The sequence below is a fragment of the Bufo bufo genome, chromosome 3 (assembly GCF_905171765.1).
Source record: "Bufo bufo chromosome 3, aBufBuf1.1, whole genome shotgun sequence".
NCBI lineage: Eukaryota > Metazoa > Chordata > Amphibia > Anura > Bufonidae > Bufo > Bufo bufo.
The window spans coordinates 614,847,883-614,865,843 of record NC_053391.1 but is presented as its reverse complement, the minus strand read 5'-3'; the positions used below and the strand labels follow the sequence as shown (position 1 = coordinate 614,865,843).

The 17,961-nt window shown below is 45.2% G+C and overlaps 1 protein-coding gene across 4 annotated transcripts in view; it reads left to right on the top strand.

Moving 5' to 3' along the window:
* ATP7B (ATPase copper transporting beta) overlaps positions 1 to 17,961 on the top strand; it is an 88,414-nt gene that overhangs the window by 1,714 nt on the left and 68,739 nt on the right. The window contains exons 1-3 of one of the 4 annotated variants that reach the window (XM_040426054.1): positions 7,504 to 7,627; positions 9,585 to 9,741; positions 9,890 to 10,006. In XM_040426054.1, the coding sequence (XP_040281988.1) occupies positions 9,899 to 10,006 (108 nt within the window). In that variant the 5' untranslated portion in view covers positions 7,504 to 7,627; positions 9,585 to 9,741; positions 9,890 to 9,898. Of the gene's footprint in view, positions 1 to 7,493; positions 7,628 to 9,584; positions 9,742 to 9,889; positions 10,007 to 17,382; positions 17,655 to 17,961 lie in introns of those variants that run through there. The other 3 variants (XM_040426052.1, XM_040426053.1, XM_040426051.1) reach the window with 3 other exon arrangements.

Genomic DNA, 17,961 nt, shown 5'->3' with positions numbered 1-17,961 from the left:
AATGTACTGATAAACATTAGTCTTTCATATATTTTAGATTCATTACACACAACTGAAGTAGTTCAAGCCTTTTCTTGTTTTAATATTGATGATTTTGGCATACAGCTCATGAAAACCCAAAATTCCTATCTCAAAAAATTAGCATATCATGAAAAGGTTCTCTAAACGAGCTATTAACCTAATCATCTGAATCAACTAATTAACTCTAAACACCTGCAAAAGATTCCTGAGGCTTTTAAAAACTCCCAGCCTGGTTCATTACTCAAAACCGCAATCATGGGTAAGACTGCTGACCTGACTGCTGTCCAGAAGGCCATCATTGACACCCTCAAGCAAGAGGGTAAGACACAGAAAGAAATTTCTGAACGAATAGGCTGTTCCCAGAGTGCTGTATCAAGGCACCTCAGTGGGAAGTCTGTGGGAAGGAAAAAGTGTGGCAGAAAACGCTTCAAAACGAGAAGAGGTGACCGGACCCTGAGGAAGATTGTGGAGAAGGACCGATTCCAGACCTTGGGGGACCTGCGGAAGCAGTGGACTGAGTCTGGAGTAGAAACATCCAGAGCCACCGTGTACAGGCGTGTGCAGGAAATGGGCTACAGGTGCCGCATTCCCCAGGTCAAGCCACTTTTAAACCAGAAACAGGGGCAGAAGCGCCTGACCTGGGCTACAGAGAAGCAGCACTGGACTGTTGCTCAGTGGTCGAAAGTACTTTTTTCGGATGAAAGCAAATTTTGCATGTCATTCGGAAATCAAGGTGCCAGAGTCTGGAGGAAGATTGGGGAGAGGGAAATGCCAAAATGCCTGAAGTCCAGTGTCAAGTACCCACAGTCAGTGATGGTCTGGGGTGCCATGTCAGCTGCTGGTGTTGGTCCACTGTGTTTTATCAAGGGCAGGGACAATGCAGCTAGCTAGATTTTGGAGCACTTCATGCTTCCATCTGCTGAAAAGCTTTATGGAGATGAAGATTTCATTTTTCAGCACGACCTGGCACCTGCTCACAGTGCCAAAACCACTGGTAAATGGTTTACTGACCATGGTATTACTGTGCTCAATTGGCCTGCCAACTCTCCTGACCTGAACCCCATAGAGAATCTGTGGGATATTGGGAAGAGAAAGTTGAGAGACGCAAGACCCAACACTCTGGATGAGCTTAAGGCCGCCATTGAAGCATCCTGGGCCTCCATAACACCTCAGCAGGGCCACAGGCTGATTGCCTCCATGCCACGCCGCATTGAAGCAGTCATTTCTGCAAAAGGATTCCCGACCAAGTATTGAGTGCATAACTGAACTTAATTATTTGAAGGTTGACTTTTTTTGTATTAAAAACACTTTTCTTTTATTGGTCGGATGAAATATGCTAATTTTTTGAGATAGGAATTTTGGGTTTTCATGAGCTGTATGCCAAAATCATCAATATTAAAACAAGAAAAGGCTTGAACTACTTCAGTTGTGTGTAATGAATCTAAAATATATGAAAGTCTAATGTTTATCGGTACATTACAGAAAATAATGAACTTTATCACAATATGCTAATTTTTGGAGAAGAACCTGTATATAGCGCTGACATTTTCCGCAGCGCTTTACAGACATTACCACCCGCTGTCCCCAGTGGGGGCTCACAATGTAAGTTCCCTATCAGTATGTCTGTGGAGGAAACCAGAGAACCTGGAGAAACCCAGGCAAACACAGGGAGAACATACAAACTCCATGCAGATGTTGTCCTTGGTCGGATTTGAACCTAGGACCCCAGCACTGATACTAACCACTGAGCCACCCTGCTGCCCAAAATGGAGCAAGTAATACCAATAAAAACTCTCCTCCTAGCAAAAAAAACAACCCACTTATGGCTATACCAGCTATATATTGAGGAGAGAGGGGTCTGAGACCGAATGGAGGCTGCATTCAACTTGCTCACTACTTTTTTTCATGTTCATAGCCTTTAAATTATAAAATTCCTTCTCCCTGCAGTTGCCACTAGAGGGAGCTCATATTCAACTAAAACATGAATCAGTATGCAGTGAGCACCCTCTAGATGGGGACAGATTTTTAAAATATATTCAATGTTTTATTCTAAACACAGTGGGGTTTTAAAGTACTTGAAGCCGCCTCCTCTTCACCCGCCATAAGTTTCTTAGCAGAACATGTACTTAAAGGGGTTATCCAATCCTATAAAAAGCCTCCCCATATGCCGGGCCCCTCACAGGGAATATACTTACCTGGGTCCCCACTCCTGGTCCCCGCACCGCCGCTGCTGGTTCTCCCTATGCACGGATGAAAATGTCGGGGGGGAGGGGAGGAGCCAATGGCAGGCGGGGACTGGGACGAGCCTCCCTAGCTTCACCCGCGATGCTAGGGAGGCTCGTCCCCGCCTGCCATTGGCTGCTTTCCCCCTGACACAGGAAGTTTTCATCCGCGCACGGGGAGAAGTAGCAGCGGTGGTGCGGGGACCAGGAGCGGTGCAGGGAGGGGCCTGGCATATGGGTGGGGGCTTTTTATAGGATTGGATAACCCCTTTAAAGAGGTTGTCCAGGATTCTGCTGGATATCAGTATCTGATTGGTGGCCCCCCTGTCAATCAGCTGTTCTGCAGAAGCTCCAGTGCCGAAAGTCGCCGCCAGAACTCCACAGCTCTGTCCAGTGTCTGGTGGGTACTGGTGTACTGCTCCTATTGAAGTGAATGGGAGCAGCGCTGCAGTGACCAGCTCCGTCCAGTGCACAATGTAGTTTTGTTGCCGACTTCCGAGATCCCCGCTGATTAGATATTGTTGATCCTATTAGCCATTAGTAGTAAAATTCTGGACAAGCCCTTTAAAGTATCCTTCGTTTTCTATGGCCAAAAAAAGTGCCAAGTGTGTCAGGTAATGGCTTTTTTGAATGGAGGTGAGTGATCTAAACGCACACTTGCAAAACATGCTGTGAAATAGAAATATATCCACTTGCTTGTAATGTCAAATCTTGTACAATCAACCGTATTGATACATGAGCCCCATCATGGGCGCAGCTCCACCTAGAACCACTCGCTGGTCAGACACATCACTTGTTGATCGGGGTCATGTCCGTGTTCACATCACCATATTTCTCAGGGATATGCAGTTACATTCCCAGACTCCTTCCTTCCGTGCCTGGCAGATCTGTACATAGAGCCTGATCATAAGATTGACTTTAGACCTCCAGGAATGCAAGTTCTATGTGGGCGTCAAGATAAACGACACAATAGTTTAACACGTCCTGCCAAGTGAACCCTTACTCTCCACTACCAATGACCCGTCCTCAGTATACAGTGCCTTGCAAAAGTATTCACCCCCTTGACTTTTTTCGTGTTTTGGTGCCTCACATCCTGGAATTAACATGGATTGTTTGAGGATTTGCATCATGTAATTTACAGAACAGGCCCACAACTTTGAAGTTGTTTTTTTTTTTATGGTGAAGCAAACAAATAGGAGAAAATAACAGAAAAAGTCAATGTGCATAACTATTCACCCCCCTAAAGTCAATACTTTGTGGAGCCACCTTTCGCAGCAATCACAGCTCCAAGTCGCTTTGTATAAGTCTCTATGAGCTTGCCACATCTTACCACTGGGATTTTTGCCCATTCCTCCTCGCAAAACTGCTCCAGCTCCTTCAAGTTGGATGGTTGGTGCTTGTGAACAGCAATCTTTAAGGCTACTTTCACACCTGCGTTTAGGTCGGATCCGTCTGGTATGTGCCCAGACGGATCCGCACCTATAATGCAAACGTTTAGATCCGTTCAGAACGGATCCGTTTGCATTACCATTTTGTTCATGATAATGCAAACGGATCCGTTTTGACTTTACATTGAAAGTCAATGGGAGACGGATCCGTTTGAAAATTGAGCCATACTGTGTCAACTTCAAACGGATCCGTCCCCATTGACTTACATTGTAAGTCTGGACGGATCCGTTTGCCTCCGCACGGCCAGGCGGACACCTGAACGCTGCAAGCTGCGTTCAGGTGTCCGCCAGCGGAGCGGAGGACAAACGGAGCCAAACTGATGCATTCTGAGCGGATCCGCATCCATTCAGAATGCATTAGGGCTGGACGGATCCGTTCGGGGCCGCTTGTGAGCCCCTTCAAACGGAACTCACAAGCGGAGCCCTGAACGCTAGTGTGAAAGTAGCCTAAATCTGACCATAGCTTTTCTATTGGATTGAGATCTGGGCTTTGACTAGGCCATTCCCACACATTTACATGTTACCCCTTAAACCACTCAAGTGTTGCTTTAGCCGTGTGTTTGGGGTCATTGTCCTGCTGGAAGGTGAACCTCCGTCCTAGCCTCAAATCACGCACAGAGTGGTGCAGGTTTTGCTGAAGAATATCCCTGTATTTAGCACCATCCATCTTTCCCTCAACTCTGACCAGTTTCCCAGTCCCATCCCCCCAGTATGATGCTGCCACCACCACCATGTTTCACTGTGGGGATGGTGTTCTTTGGGTGATGTGATGTGTTGGGTTTGCTCCAGACATAGCGTTTTAATTTGATCGCCAAAAAGTTCAATTTTAGTCTCATCAGACCAGAGCACCTTCCTCCATACATTTTAGGAGTCTCCCACATGCCTTTTCACAAACTCACAATGTGCCTTTGTTTTTTGCTGAAAGTAATGGCTTTCTTCTGACCACTCTGCCATAAAGCCCAACTCTATGGAGCGTACGACTTATTGTCGTCCTATGTACAGATACTCTGGTCTCTGCTGTGGAACTCTGCAGCTCCTCCAGGGTTACCTTAGGTCTCTGTGCTGCCTCTCGGATTAATGCCCTCCTTGCCCGGTCCGTGAGTTTTGGTTGGCGGCCGTCTCTTGGCAGGTTTGCTGTTGTGCCATGTTCTTCCTATTTGGTTATGATAGATTTGATGGTGCTCCTGGGGATCATCAAAGATTTGGATATTTTTTTTATAACCTAACCCTGACTTGTACTTCTCAACATCATTGTCCCTTACTTGTTTGGAGAGTTCCTTGGTCTTCATGGCAGTGTTTGGTTAGTGATGCCTCTTGCTTAGGTGTTGTAACCTCTGGGGCCTTTCAAAAATGGTGTGTATATGTAATGACAGATCATGTGACACTTAGATTGCACACAGGTGGACATTTTACTAATTATGTGACTACTGAAGGTAATTGGTTGCACCAGAGCTTTTTATGGGTTTCCTAACAAAGGGGGTGAATACATACGCACACAATTTTCTTTTTTATATTTCTAAACAATAGTTTTATTTATATATTTTTCTCATTTCACTTCACCAAATTAGACTATTGTGTTCTGATCCATCACAAAAAATTCAGATTTACAAAACATTGAACTTAAGGCTGTAATGTAACAGAATACGAAAAAAGTCAAGGGGGGTGAATACTTTTGCATGGCACTGTATATGCCGCATGTTGGAACTGTGTGTCAGGAAAACAGTCTCTAAACCAGGGATGCCCAATCCACGGTCCTCCAGCTGTTTCAAAACTACAACTCTCAGCATGCTTGGGCAGCCTACACCTATTAGGGCATGCTGGATATTTGTAGTTTTGCAGCAGCTGGAGGGCATCCCTGCTATACACGCTATAAAGATATGAAGATCTGGAAGAATTGGAGATCTGACAATGGCAGTGTTGAGGCAGAGTAGATCCCAACCCCATTGTATCATTAGCACAGAATACGGGAAAAACTGATGTAAATTAATTTTTATTCTCCAGGAGGAAGTACGCTCGGGTGGGTTGGGCGTAGGGAACAGGTAAATAAGTATGAAATGTTAATTTTAAATATGATTTTTTTTTATTAAAATTCAAAAACAAAGGACATATTCAGAGATGAATCAGTGCAGAATATGGACCTAAAAACACATAATTATAAAAGGCGTCACTATTTTCCCCTAGAAGCTCTGGGGAGAATATGGTGCCTCATGAAAGCACAATAAGGGCTCATTCACACGGCCATAGTTTTGGTCCACATGGTTTTGGTTGGTTGTGGACCCATAAATCTCAATGAGGCCGCAAAAGATGCGCTGTCCGATTTGCGGCACCCGCAAAAAAATAAAACATGTCCTATTCTTGTCCGTTATTAAAGGAGTAAAAAAAAAATAATAGTGGCAGGCTCTCGGCCAGTATCCGTGTTTTGCAGATCCGTGATTTGTGGACCACAAAAACGGATATGCTCCTGTGCAGGAGGCGGCCCATGGTATCACTACAGATCACTTATGCCTGCTCCACTTATCAGAAGTTGGAGACTATTATTCCACCTGCTGTGCTGGAGAAATGGGCTATGAGTCAGCACAGTTTAAAGAGGACGTGTCCCCCCGCCTGACATGTCTTCTTTAGTAACTAATTGCATTCCACACGTAATAAGAATTCTAGGGCATCTATTCTTGTGACTATATGATGTGTCATTCCTTTATTATTCCTGCTTGAAGTAATGAATGAATTGCTGGCAGTTTGCAATGAAGGTGCAGCTGGGTGTTACCAGTTGGGGTCGTGTCCCTGCGCAGTCTGACGCTGGAAGCACTGATTGGATAGTTTCAGACTGCACTGGGGCACACCCCCAACTGGTAACACCCAGCTGGATCTTCATTGCAAACTGCTGGCAATTCATTCATTACTTCAAGCAGGAATAATAAAGGAATGGCACAACACAGAGTGAAAAGAATATATGCTCCCGAATTATTATTACATGGGGGATGCAAGTAGTTGCTAAAACAGACATGTCAGGAGAGGGGACACATCTTCTTAAAAATGTTGTCCCACCATAACAACTTATCAGCTATCCACAGTAGAGGTAGTAAGGTCTTGACTGCTGAGGACATCACTTGGCTATCTCTGGCAGTCCCATAGAGGATAAAATGAAGTGGTAGCGTGCCTGCGCAACTGTCCCCTGTTCTTGTGATTGGTGGGTGTCCTAACGATAGGTGATAAACTGTTATGGTGGGACAATCCCTTTAAGATCATACAAATTTATTATCATATTCAGTGCTGGATTATAATCCCTCGATTTTATCCACAGTTTGGATCACGATAATCTAAAATTTCTGCAATCAATAGTGACATGTCCTATATCCAGGGGCGTAGCTATAGGGGAAGGGGCTGCTTTGGGGCCCTGACCCAGAAGGGGCCCATCCAGGAGGAGGAGGACTAAAAGATTTTGTCAGGGCCCCCTCAACAGTATTACACAATGACATTATATACAGTGACAGTATAGACAGTGTAGGAAACGGATGGAACAGCTGCCGGGCCTGGTCTGAGAGAGCGATCTTTACTAGCCACAGGAATGGGGGCGGCATGAAAGGAAGGGGTTGTGAAAAAATGACTGGAGGAGGGGGCCCCCATTCAAAAATTTGCTGTGGGGCCCAGTCATTTCTAGCTACGCCACTGCCTAGAGACACCTCCACCCTTGTGCTGTGTGCTCCTCTGTAGTCCTCCCCTTCAGCAGTGTGTAGAACTGGTGGAGATTATTACTTCATTCTGCTGGTTACCCTTTAGTTCATTGCCCTCAGCTGCTCAATATCCTACAAAGCTCATGGATAGTTTGACAGAGACAAGCGCTGTAGGCTAAAAAGGGACTTCAGGCTTATGGGAATTTATGATGGAAATATTAATGCGTACCTCGTTATAAAACAGCTTTCCATATGAATAGCACAGGTGACTATAAGAAACTTTGTAATATATAGTATCTTTTTAAAGAAAATTGCTTCTATCCACTTTTATCTGGCTGCTTTCTTCTTTCCTGCTTTTCACATGGACATCTATGAAGGGAGAGGAGGGGGTTGGCGGAGGCTGCTGAATGAGAGACACACAGGGGGGAGTTATGAAGTCTGCTGCTTTCTGCGCCGGTCTTGATTTACCCTGCGCTGTAGGAGAATGCGCCTAATTTATATCTGGAAAGACAATTGTGTGTTGAAAATGTTGTATCCTGAGGTTGTTTTACCTTGAGGGATCGCTGTACTCAATGAATGACGGGGGATTGAAAGCTGCTAATCTTAGTCTGCTCTCCCTCATCTAGTATATATGAAGTGTGCTTTACCAATATAATAAATTATCTGCAGCTGATAATGTAATACTCCCAGGATCTATGACGGGTGATCACGCTCCAGCAGATTACACGCTCCTGTGTCCATCACATGAGCAGGAAGTAAAGGAGAAAAGTTCCTACTGAATGACGAGGAAAGACTGCAACATGGAGTGTATTAGAAAATCACATAATACCATTTATTGTACAAAAACTATTTATTTTCTAAAACCCCCTTTAGGCTTCAGAACCTCCCTCTACTGCCATGCAGGCCGGTATAGTGCTGCCGAGTGGACAAATGAACATTGCAGATTATTGTCTGAGGAGTTACCCTCAGCACAATCCATTAGCAGTGTCATAGACAGCCCATCTTTCCTTGGCGGACATCCCTGTAGACATCCATGTAAAGTGTGTTGGAAGACCAACGCTTCCTTGTCACATACAACAGACACATATTAAACTGAATATTATCCAACATCCCCCATGTAATAACAATTCTAGATGACTCTATTATTCCTTGTGGAAGTTATGAATGCATTACAGGCAATTTGCAATGAAGGTCCAGATGAGTGTTACCAGATGGAGAGAAGGGGGGGGGGGGGGGGGTGTCCCTGCACAGTATTATACTGGCAGAACCAATTGGGTAATGTCAGGTAACACTTATCAGAACCTTCATAGCAGACTGCTAGCAATTCACTCATAACTTCTAGTAGAAATAATAAAGGAACGGCACAACATAGAGCCATAAGAATAGATGCTCCGGAATTGTTATTACATGAGTAACACATGAAGCTATTAACAGGCGTGTCAGGAGCGGTGACAGGTCCGAATTATGGTTCTGTTCACGTTCATGTTGGAGATTCTGTTACACATTTCATGAGATTGGACACCATGATGGAAACTGACATACCTCATTGAGGTCCTTTGGGTGTCGAGCCTTTAGTCCCTCAACATTTCAGAAGTATCAGAAGTAAAAGCCGTAGTTCTTCTATAGTTTAAAAATAAAGAGGAAACAGAAGATAGAAAAACTCAGGCCTAAAATGAGAAGTCCAAGGTTTGGAGTGAGACATGTAGCACTAGGGTGGGAAGAGGACATCCTCTGTTAGGCCTCTTGCCCACGACCATATGCCCTCTGAGATATACGGTCCATATGTCCCGGAGCGGCTTTGATCGTGCGCACGGGAGCACACAGCATCATAGATTACAATGATGCTGTGCATGTTGGGACGCCCGTGGGACTAATGTCCCACACTCATAAGATCATATAGGTGCGGGACAATAGCACCGCGGGCGGCCCGACGTGCACAGCATCATTGTAATCTGTAATACTGTGCGCTCCCGTGCACACGAGGCAAGAGGCCTTAGAAGAAATGTGTGATTATATTGATTGTATGCATTTGACCCATGAGATTATAAAGGTGTTGGAGAAACGTGAGGCAGATGATGAGGAGCTAGATCTTTTCCTTGGTTATGGGTATTATATTCATGTGACTGCCCAGCCAATCACATGTATGTAACCCACCAAAACCAGTGATAAATGGGCAGTCACTTTTCTGTGTCAAGAGGGACCAGGGACTGGGAGACCGTCAGGGACCGGGAAATGTGAGTCCCTCATTCACAGCCATCGAATAGCCGGAGCAGAGAATGGCCGCAGGAAGCATCTGCCCTTCTTCAGGACCTAACCTGTATGTGACTGACACGGAGAACACATTGGTTTCAGTGGGTTCCCCCGCAGTTTATAACTGAAGTAAGCTTTTTTTTTTGTGGGGGGGGGACGACGACGACGACCTTCTAACAGAAAAGAGATTGTCTAAACTGGACAGTCGCTTCAATAAAAATATTAGAAAAATGCCTGCTCATAGCACATCATTATATTATAGTCTCTGTCCTTACAGCAAAAGAGGATGTCTAGAAAGATATTTCTGAAAGAGGAGGAAGAAGAAGTGAGGTTACTCAGTGCAACAGAAGAACATAGCGAGAAAACCCGTATATCTCCCCGCGGCACAAGCAAGGTAAGAGAGAGAGGGGAGGTGATATTCACATGGCGGATTTGTGCTGGTGTTGAGCGAATCAAGCTTTGGATCCATGTTCTAAAAGGGTTTTAAAGTTTAAAAATCAAACCCCCGAAGTTATTATATAACTGACTTCGCCTCACCGGAGCCCATACATTTGAATGCTGTACAGAGACGAATCTCCGTACAGTAGTCAAACAAAATTTTGACCGAAGTGACCTCTGACCTATGATCCGAAGCTCGCTTCGCACAACACACATTTTTGACATGGATTTCACTGAGGATTCTGCGCCAGAAAACATGCTGCATCCACAGATTCCATTCCAGGGATGAAAAGTCCGTTTTTGGCACGGGTGGCATGTGGACACCACAGGAAACAGCGGCAGAAGTCTGCTCGCGGTTTAACGCCATTCAGTTGGCCTAAGGCCTCTTTCTACCCGAGCGTATTTGCAATCCGTATATACCCCAGATTTTATGTACTGGAACCCCCTGCTAATGTTAATGAATAGATGGGTGTATACGGTAATTAACGCCGGTATTTGAAATCCACAGCATGTCCGAGTTTTGTGTGTATTTGTTTTTAAATACTCCATTATAATGTATAGGAGTGCATCCATAATGCAGGAAGAAAAGAATCCGCATATGAATCCTGATGAAATCCTGATGACAATACTGATGGTATATCATCAGGAATCCGTGCATAATCCAGAGCCAGTCTCCAGTCTTTTGGGAGAGCTTTCCAAGTAATGTCAAGAAACTGACATTTTAGCATTATCATATATATAGATGGGACTGGGGTGAGTATGTCATCTAGGCATTAGCGAAAGGAGTTGGTATAAAAGACTCCTTACCTTTTACACTAGCGGCAGGGAACTCCGGCAGGCTGTTTCGGCCGGTGAACAGCCTGTCGGATCCATGCTGCCGCTAGTGCACGCGTGCCCCTGGACTACCGCACGGCAAACATGCCCAGAGGCAGCCGGAATAAAACTACAACATGTCGTAGTTTTATTCCGGCTGCCTCTGGGCATGTTTGCCGTGCAGCCGCCGGAACTCCAGCCCTCCCCCATCATAGTCAATGGGGCCGGAGCGGCAGTCCAGGGGCACGCGTGCACTAGCGGCAGCACGGATCCGACAGGCTGTTCACCCGCCGGAACAGCCTGCCGGAGTTCCTTGCCGCTAGTGTGAAAGTAGCCCATCAAAGTAAAATTTACCAGAATTCTGCAGCAAATTGCACCACAAAATGTCAAATAACAAATGTATTGTGTAATTTAGACAGGCCCATCTCCACAGTTTTGAAAGGGTTCTGTAAACACAAAGGCGTATAGAGGAGGAGATGAAAAATACTCTGTACCACTGAGTACCAGCCATGAGGTGGCGTATGGAAACTTTTTTGACATGCTTTGTCAGTTCCACAGGATATGTTATGTCATGTGCACAATTTGTGATATTTACACAGACTCCCAGAAACCCGCCTGTACTACCCTTAGCATGCCTGTAGGAGAAGGTTTGCAATATACACTCACTGACAAAAAAAATGAATTTGAATTCAATGAATTGCCAGCCATCTAGGCTGTTCTGATATAGCTGTTAGGAGGTGGTGGGAGCAGTGGTTATGTGAGGGTATGCACACACGGAGAACAGGCTCCGGACGGCCCAGACAGACCACCAGTAGAGAGGATTGTTTGATCTGCCGGCAAGCATGAGCAACTCCCACCATACAGACACAGGGGGCTCCTTCATTACACACCTCTACCCTGTCCCTGCCCGGACTATTTCCAGGCAGTTAGCAGAAGGACATTTGGTGTCATGACACCCATTACCTGTCCTGCCATTGACAGCCAGTCACTGTTGCCTTAGTTTGCAGTAGTGTCATAAACGAGAAACCTGGACTGCTATGGACTGGAACTGTATTGTCTTTAGCTACGAATACAGGTTCTGTTTGGGATCCAATGATAGTTGGGTTCCACTATGGAGGCCTTGTGGTTAGGGCTTTACTCCTGCTCTTGCTGTGTAGCGACACACTGCCCCATCTTCTGGTGTGATGATCTGCGGAGCCATCACATTTGACAGTCGGTCACCCCTAGTAGTGATATGTGCAGGACATCCTGTGCCCACATGTGTCGCCTCTCATGGCAGGGCTTCCAACTGGCATTTTTCAGCAGGATAATGGTCATCCACACACAGTAAGGGTTTCCCAGGGATGTCTCCACTCGATTGTAGCATTTCCGTGGCTGCCTGGTTGCCAGATTTATTGCCAATCGAGCATTTATGAGACCAGCTGAGATGCCAGCTTCGGCAACCTATGAGTGTGCGGGATCTATAGGTCCAACTGCAACATCTGTGAGAAATGTGCTGTAGAATATGAAACAGAACCTGTATGTCTGCGTATCTCATCCTGTATCCAGGCTAGAGGAGGCCCAACAGGGTATTAGGGCCTCCTTTCAGTTGTACAATTTCCCAATAAACGTATCCTGTCTCTCTAATATTGTAATCATTTATATATCATCTTGGTGCGTTATTTTTTTTGTCAAAATTTACGGACCACATCCATATTTAGCACATCTACGATTTGCAGGCCACAAAATGGATACAGTCGTTTGCCTGGGGACCTTACTGATAAATGACATCAATAGAAATGAAAAACGGTTTCCTTTTCCACCCCCTATACTGTTAAGCATGAGCAAAACCACAATATTGTACACTGCTCAAAAAAATAAAGGGAACACTTAAACAACACAATGTAACTCCAAGTCAATCACACTTCTGTGAAATCAAACTGTCCACTTAGGAAGCAACACTGAGTGACAATCAATTTCACATGCTGTTGTGCAAATGGGATAGACAACAGGTGGAAATTATAGGCAATTAGCAAGACACCCCCAATAAAGGAGTGGTTCTGCAGGTGGTGATCACAGACTACTTCTCAGTTCCTATGCTTCCTGGCTGATGTTTTGGTCACTTTTGAATGCTGGCTGTGCTTTCACTCTAGTGGTAGCATGAGACGGAGTCTACAACCCACACAAGTGGCTCAGGTAGTGCAGCTTATCCAGGATGGCACATCAATGCGAGCTGTGGCAAGAAGGTTTGCTGTGTCTGTCAGCGTCGTGTCCAGAGCATGGAGGCGCTACCAGGAGACAGGCCAGTACATCAGGAGACGTGGAGGAGGCCGTAGAAGGGCAACAACCCAGCAGCAGGACCGCTACCTCCGCCTTTGTGCAAGGAGGAACAGGAGGAGCACTGCCAGAGCCCTGCAAAATGACCTCCAGCAGGCCACAAATGTGCATGTGTCTGCTCAAACGGTCAGAAACAGACTCCATGAGGGTGATATGAGGGCCCGACGTCCATAGGTGGGGGTTGTGCTTACAGCCCAACACCGTGCAGGACGTTTGGCATTTGCCAGAGAACACCAAGATTGGCAAATTCGCCACTGGTGCCCTGTGCTCTTCACAGATGAAAGCAGGTTCACACTGAGCACATGTGACAGACGTGACAGAGTCTGGAGACGCCGTGGAGAACGTTCTGCTGCCTGCAACATCCTCCAGCATGACCGGTTTGGCATTGGGTCAGTAATGATGTGGGGTGGCATTTCTTTGGAGGGCCGCACAGCCCTCCATGTGCTCGCCAGAGGTAGCCTGACTGCCATTAGGTACCGAGATGAGATCCTCAGACCCCTTTTGAGACCATATGCTGGTGCGGTTGACCCTGGGTTCCTCCTAATGCAAGACAATGCTAGACCTCATGTGGCTGGAGTGTGTCAGCAGTTCCTGCAAGACGAAGGCATTGATGCTATGGACTGGCCCGCGTGTTCCCCAGACCTGAATCCAATTGAGCACATCTGGGACATCATGTCTCGCTCTATCCACCAACGTCACGTTGCACCACAGACTGTCCAGGAGTTGGCAGATGCTTTAGTCCAGGTCTGGGAGGAGATCCCTCAGGAGACCGTCCGCCACCTCATCAGGAGCATGCACAGGCGTTGTAGGGAGGTCATACAGGCACGTGGAGGCCACACACACTACTGAGCCTCATTTTGACTTGTTTTAAGGACATTACATCAAAGTTGGATCAGCCTGTAGTGTGTTTTTCCACTTTAATTTTGAGTGTGACTCCAAATCCAGACCTCCATGGGTTGAAAAATTTGATTTCCATTTTCGTGTGATTTTGTTGTCAGCACATTCAACTATGTAAAGAACAAAGTATTTCAGAAGAATATTTAATTAACTCAGATCTAGGATGTGTTATTTTTGTGTTCCCTTTATTTTTTTGAGTAGTGTACATAAAGATGCCCACATTCTCTACCAGGGGATATCTTGAAGTCTGGTGTCAAACGCGCGTCCCTTCCCTGGAACAAATCCTTTCTTCTAGCCTCTGTAGGGATACATTTCCATTTGGCTGCACCATAAAGATATCTTCAGGTGTGGGCACTAAAAGAAATATTGCTGTCATGGAGCCGAGTACAGCACTTGCTTCCGTCAGCCCTGTAGACACTGTATGGAGGGGCAGGGCCCATGTATGACCGCCGCTCGTCCTCAGTTGTGCAGTGAGGCAGAATTTAGAGCTTGGATTTTCATCCTAGTAATTGTTGGGGGGCCCAACAATCAGATATTTGTCACCTGAGAAATGTCCTTCATGGGACAACCCCTTTAACTGGAGGCAATCTTCACTATGATTTTTCACGCACACGACTGTATTTTCGGTCCATGTATGATCTGCCTTTTCTGAGGACCGCACGCAGTTGGGGTTGGATGTCATCCGTGTGCTGTCAGCATCTGTCTGGCCCTATGTCCATACTGCAAAAAAAAGAAAACATCTCCTATTCTTGCGGAAAGGAATGAGTTTTTACAATAGGGCGGGACGGGAAAGTGCAGGACGCACACGGCCGGTATCCTTGCTTTGTTTTTTGCAAGAGGCCTTAATGACTAAAATATAGGAAACCTGTATTGCAGGTGGTTGTACCGCAAGGAAACAGAGGAGGGCAGCAGAACTGTGTTGTATACAGCAAAAAAGAAAAAAAAACTAAAAACTGTGCCAGCTGATAAAAAGTATATAATACTAGGGTAAGAAAAGGATTACCAAAGCGATACCTTTCTTGGCTAACCACTTTCATGAAAGATTATGGTTGAGAGCGCCAGTAGAAGCCAACCTCTCTGATACTGTGAGACATGACACTCTATGGCAAGTAAGTTTAAACTCAAAAAGTAGCACAATTTTTCATTATTTACCGTAATGCTTTATCCTTGACACATTGTTCTCGTTTGTCCTTTTCTGTAGTCCAAAAAAAGGCCTGAATAAACAGCAGCATTTTGTTACCGTTACATGCATGGTAATTTTGTATTTTGAGGCGTTCTTTTTGCGTTTTTTTTTTTCTGCAAACCAGGCCTTTTGCAAACGGAAAGTGTGTACTTCCTCAGATGTCACTTCCTCTTTAGATCTCTATAACAAAAATAAAAAAAAAGCCAATGTGAATTTTTTTTTTTAAAAGACACCATGACAAATGCAGCACACGTTGGCACATGCTTTTTTTCAAGCAGGAACACAAAATAACAATGGGTGTCTTTAGCATAAAAAGGCAGAAAATGAGCCAATAGCTCCTGAGCCAGAACTTGAGGCTATTCTAATAATAAATGCTATGGTCCCAAAAAAGGTACCGCACGTTTAAAAAAACATCTGTTTGTACTGCGTTTCATAATACACATAGACTTACTGCTAACATCTGACATTTTGCCAAAGGATGGTAAATAAGCGCCAAAAAAACGGATCTCAGATGTAAATGGCTCAAACGGATGACAACTTTATCAACAGGATCCGGTTTTTTTACGGGATCCAGGTTTTCTTTTCTCTCTCTCTCTCTTCTTCTTCTGAAGAACGGAAAGCTGAACGGTGATGTGAATGCACCCTTATCAGAGTTTCTATAATTTGTCTAAGCATTTTGCTCAGTATCGTGCATTTTCCTGTAAATTATGATGTTTGTGGGGTAGGTGAGTCCGCGCCCCTTCTACTAAGCCTTGCCCACTTTTTGAAAAGCAATATGAGCTTCAAAAAAATCACAAAATGTGCTAATATTTGAATGTCCTAGCATACAGCACTGATGAATTCCCCCCTTAGTGTAGAAGAGGTCACAATCTATCTGGCAGGACCTACCTTCTCCTGTGTCCACTGGTGACTGATAGGTTGTCCTCCTTCTCATTCAGGGGTGGACTGGCCATAGACACTACAGGAAAATTCCCTGGTGGGCCGATGCCCGAGCCCTTCACACAGCCACAAGCCGCGTACATAACAGTTTGATGCTCTAAGCATTAATTAATTAATTAGGAGCTTTAAGTACTTAGGCACCTGCCCAAGGGCCACAAGTGCCCTCCTGAACCCAATGGTATCACTGTCCTCAGGACGATAATACAGTTGAATACTGCGGTGAAGGTGGCAGTATTTTGTGCCGCGCTGTATTTGGATCTACTGGGGAGGTGTTTTGTGCTCACTGCTGTATTGCAGGTTCCATCTACTTGTGTTGGCCCTCCTTCTGTCAATATGGACAACATGGGGCCACTTTTAGGTGTTTTTTCCACTCCGTTCTCAGTCCGTCCATGCTCTCATTTGACATGTTCATGCTTCTGAAGAACATCTTATTACACATCACCGGTGCTGGAGACTGATAATACAAGCATCTGCATCCGTTATGAACGGATCCGGTTGTATTATCTTTAACATACCCAAGACGGATCCGTCATGAACTTCATTGAAAGTTCAATGGGGGACGGATCCCCATTGACTTGCATTGCGGGTCATGACGGATTAGTCTTGCTCCGCATCCCAGGACGGAAAGCAAACCACAGCATGCTGCAGTTTGCTCTCCGGTATGAGAACGGAACAGAATGCATTTTGGAGCACTCCCTTCTACTCAGTTACGTTTTGTCCCCATTGACAATGAATGGGGACAAAACGGAAGCGTTTTTTTCCGGTATTGGGACCCTATGACAGATAAAAAATATTACGGTTCTGGGACCTGTCAGTCTGTAGCCTCCTTGGTGTGTTGTAATATTCTTATAATTTACAGTAACCAATATATATTATGTTACTTTAGTAATTACATCCAGATTCATTATCAGAGCCCTATGTGAAGTGATGAGAGCCGTGATTTTGCACACGGGTGGAGAGCGAAATGCAGCCAAGTCATTGTGCCCGCTCAGTCCGTCTGCTGTGTCATATGCATGAGAGGGGCGGCCCCTCTGTGTTCAGCCGCACGGCTGTGTGCAGAGACACACTCAGTATTCAGAAGAAGGGATTTGATTGTTATGAAGTGGACAGAGCTGAGTGCAGACTGCTGCAGCCTATAAAAGCCGGGATCAGGTTCAGCGCTGCACATCTGTAGGAGTACGCACAGGACGTCTCATCCGCAAGTCCTTATATTTTGTATTAATTGCCATCTACTTTGTGAAATTCAGTTAATATGATTTTGGACAATGATAATTTTAACTTAAATGAAGAGGAAGAAAGGGGAAAGTTCAAATGTAAGGATAACAATGTAGTTCTGACCGACCTGAGGAAGTCTCATGATAGCACTCAGCATGTAAGCCCCAACTCCGAGGACAGTCCAGACACTGGCAGGAGTAAGGAACCATCAGGAGTAATGACCGGAGACCCCAAGGAACAGGTCAGTCGCCTCGGAACCATGATTTTATCCAATTGTGAATTTACAGATTCATAGAAGGAATGGTCACTGACTTGTGAGGAGCGTCCCATAGTGGCGTAACTAGCCCTATGTGCCCAACATGGCAAATCTTGGACCTTCCCCAATCACCAGCTTGTTGATCAGGGTCATTGCTTAAAGATATATATATATATATATATATATATATATATATACATATTTTACTTTTTTTTTTTTTTTACTCACTTATATATTGCAGACATATTCTGCAGCTCTTTACAGACATTAGCATCCAACTGTCCCCAATGGG